The sequence below is a fragment of the Montipora foliosa genome, chromosome 11 (assembly GCF_036669935.1).
Source record: "Montipora foliosa isolate CH-2021 chromosome 11, ASM3666993v2, whole genome shotgun sequence".
Lineage (NCBI taxonomy): Eukaryota > Metazoa > Cnidaria > Anthozoa > Scleractinia > Acroporidae > Montipora > Montipora foliosa.
Window position 1 is genome coordinate 30,746,963 of NC_090879.1, and position 2,500 is coordinate 30,749,462.

Sequence of the window (2,500 nt, forward strand, 5' to 3'; positions counted from 1 at the left end):
TACAGTGATCACCATTGTCTGACACAATAAGATAGTTATCGTGTTGGATACAATGAAAGGGCTTGATGAAAGAACCTTCACTACCGATACTGCGCAAAAACCAACCATCGAGTGTAAAGATTTTGATTAATGTGTTATCACGATCGGCAACAATAATGTTCCCATCGCTGTCAATTGACAAGCCATGAGGATTCCGAAGATGGTGATCCCGGCTTCCTCGTCCTCCAAACTGATTAAGATAATGACCCTCATCAGTAAACAGTTGAACTCGGTGGTTATTAGCGTCTGCCACTATAATCTTATCATTATGAAAAGCTATCCCAGCAGGAAAGTTAAACTCTCCCTGCTGATTGCCCTCTTTACCAAACGATCTTAAGGGAGTTCCATTACTGGCAAATATCTGTACTCTGTGGTTACCAAAATCACTCACAGCAATCTCATCTTTGTCATTCACTGCTACCCCCCAAGGACTGGAAAGCATTCCAGCATCCGAACCCTGTTCTCCAAAGGATAGCACAGGTCTGAACTGTCTGCGTTTGACTTGAACCTCAAAAGGGCTGCCATGTACATGTTCTCCATTGACTTTCACGGATGCCTGACATGTACCGGTTTCTTTGGCAAAATAGCGGAGCTTGTAAGTGCCATCTGTGTTGTCTTGGATTTGAGACTTGATCGCATTGTCACGGCCTTCACGATTTCTGATTTCCAATGTCACGCGGTCGTGTTCTTGGTAACATTGTTCTTTTCGTGCGTTCCTTGTTGTTACAACAATCTCACCTTCAAGTCCAACAGTTCCTTCAGTGATCCCTATTCCCTCAGCACTCGAGGTTTTCGAGCTCGTTTTGCTGATAAAACCTATTAGTTGGACTTTTAGATCATTAAACAACTTTTCGTTCCTTTTAAAGGTGAAGACATGTTCGATGTCACAGTCCGCTGAATCTTCTTCTTCAACCTTTTCCTGAACTATTTTGTCCAAAAATTCATGGGGCTGCATGATTTGAGAGTTTGTGCTTCGCTTTAAAATCATTTGGGTTTTTTCGATATCTGCTTCTTGCTTTTTCACTTCTTCTTCAATCTCGAGCCTTTGCTCTCCTAGAAGCTGCAACGCTTCTCGCATTTCGTTTTCCACCTCATCAAAGATGTGATTCTTTTGCGCTTCAATGGCAGCAATGCAAGTGTCGGCAAACTGCTGCACATCCCTTTTCACTCCTGCGGCTTGTTCTTGAACTGAAATGCAGTTTTCATTAATTTTCACGATCCTTGTCATCTTCTCCAGCGCGCTTCGTTTCTTTAATTCAATTGCTGCATTGACTCTCGATTTGCGTTCCTTTGCGGCATCTTCCAAAACAATCTTAGCGTGACCGTCGTGATCTGTTAGAGCACAAGCGTTGCAAATAGCTATATTGCACACCTGACAGAAGAACTTCTGTTTTTTCTTCTCGTGTTTCCCACAAAGTGTTGGCTGCTTTAAAATGGTCTCAAAGTCTTCGTCTCGAAAGTCTTTCAAAGCCAAAGCGTGGTGTTCCTTAAATGTTTTTATCCGGTTATGCAGAGGGAGGCAGTCATCACACCAGAACGAACAACAAGTGAAGCAGTACGCAGATTCGGCGCTTGTTTTCTCGCAATTTCCACACTTGATGCCGATCGTATTGCACTCTGTGACAGGCAAAGCATCCAACAAACTGTTGATGTGAAAGTTTGTTGGAAAAGCATTAAGATCACCGTTTCCAGGGATTCTGAAATTCTGCCTACACTCGGGGCATGAAATAGTATCCGCGCGAATTCCGCTCGTTTGTTGAATGCTTTGCAGGCAATGAAGGCAAAAACTGTGTAAGCAAGGAAGCTGCTTTGGATTAGTGAACCTGGTCATACATACAGGACAACAAACGTGTTCATGAATATTGTCCAGAAAGGCTTTGATATCCATGATAAACGAAGAGAGTAAAACGGATTTCCGTGTTGAACATTGTGTGACTTTGGTTCACTGTTGTCTGGTTTTATGAGCTTAACCAATGAAAATTGCATAAAGTCAAGTGTTCAAAAAATCTGGATTTCTTAAAAAAGTCACCGTGACATCATAAAAGTGTCATGTTTGTTATGAATTTCGCTTTTTGGTTGCATCTTGTCAGGGTAAATATTTTTGTTTCGGGCCTTAAAACTATAGAAAGCGTGAACACGACATAAAGAAACCATGTCTGGACTTTAAGCCTCGCAAGAAAACAACATGGGTATTAAACAAAAATGTGATGAATGTTTCGGAACAATTCATTCCCTCCTCCCTCTCTTCCCATGGCGTTTTGCTCTCTTCTCCATGTTCCTGTTCTTTCTCTCGTTGCCTATCCCGACGGTTCTCTACAGTGTCCCTCCAAGCGTTGAGTACACCACCACGAATGTCTTTGCGAAATGAAAAGCTTTTAATTTTAATTTTAAGGAGGATTTTGACCTTGTGTACCCCCTTGATTTTCTCAGTTACTCGGAATTGTTAGTAGCGGATCATTTG

The 2,500-nt window shown here is 42.0% G+C and overlaps 1 protein-coding gene across 1 annotated transcript in view; it reads right to left on the bottom strand.

The window, feature by feature from the left end:
- LOC137975659 (E3 ubiquitin-protein ligase TRIM71-like) overlaps positions 1-1,987 on the bottom strand; it is a 3,394-nt gene extending 1,407 nt beyond the window's left edge. Inside the window, exon 1 of the mRNA XM_068822811.1 lies at positions 1-1,987. This exon is cut by the window's left edge and continues 1,407 nt beyond it. Coding sequence (XP_068678912.1) covers positions 1-1,927 — 1,927 coding nt within the window. The 5' untranslated portion in view covers positions 1,928-1,987.
- Positions 1,988-2,500: the final 513 nt, after the last annotated feature.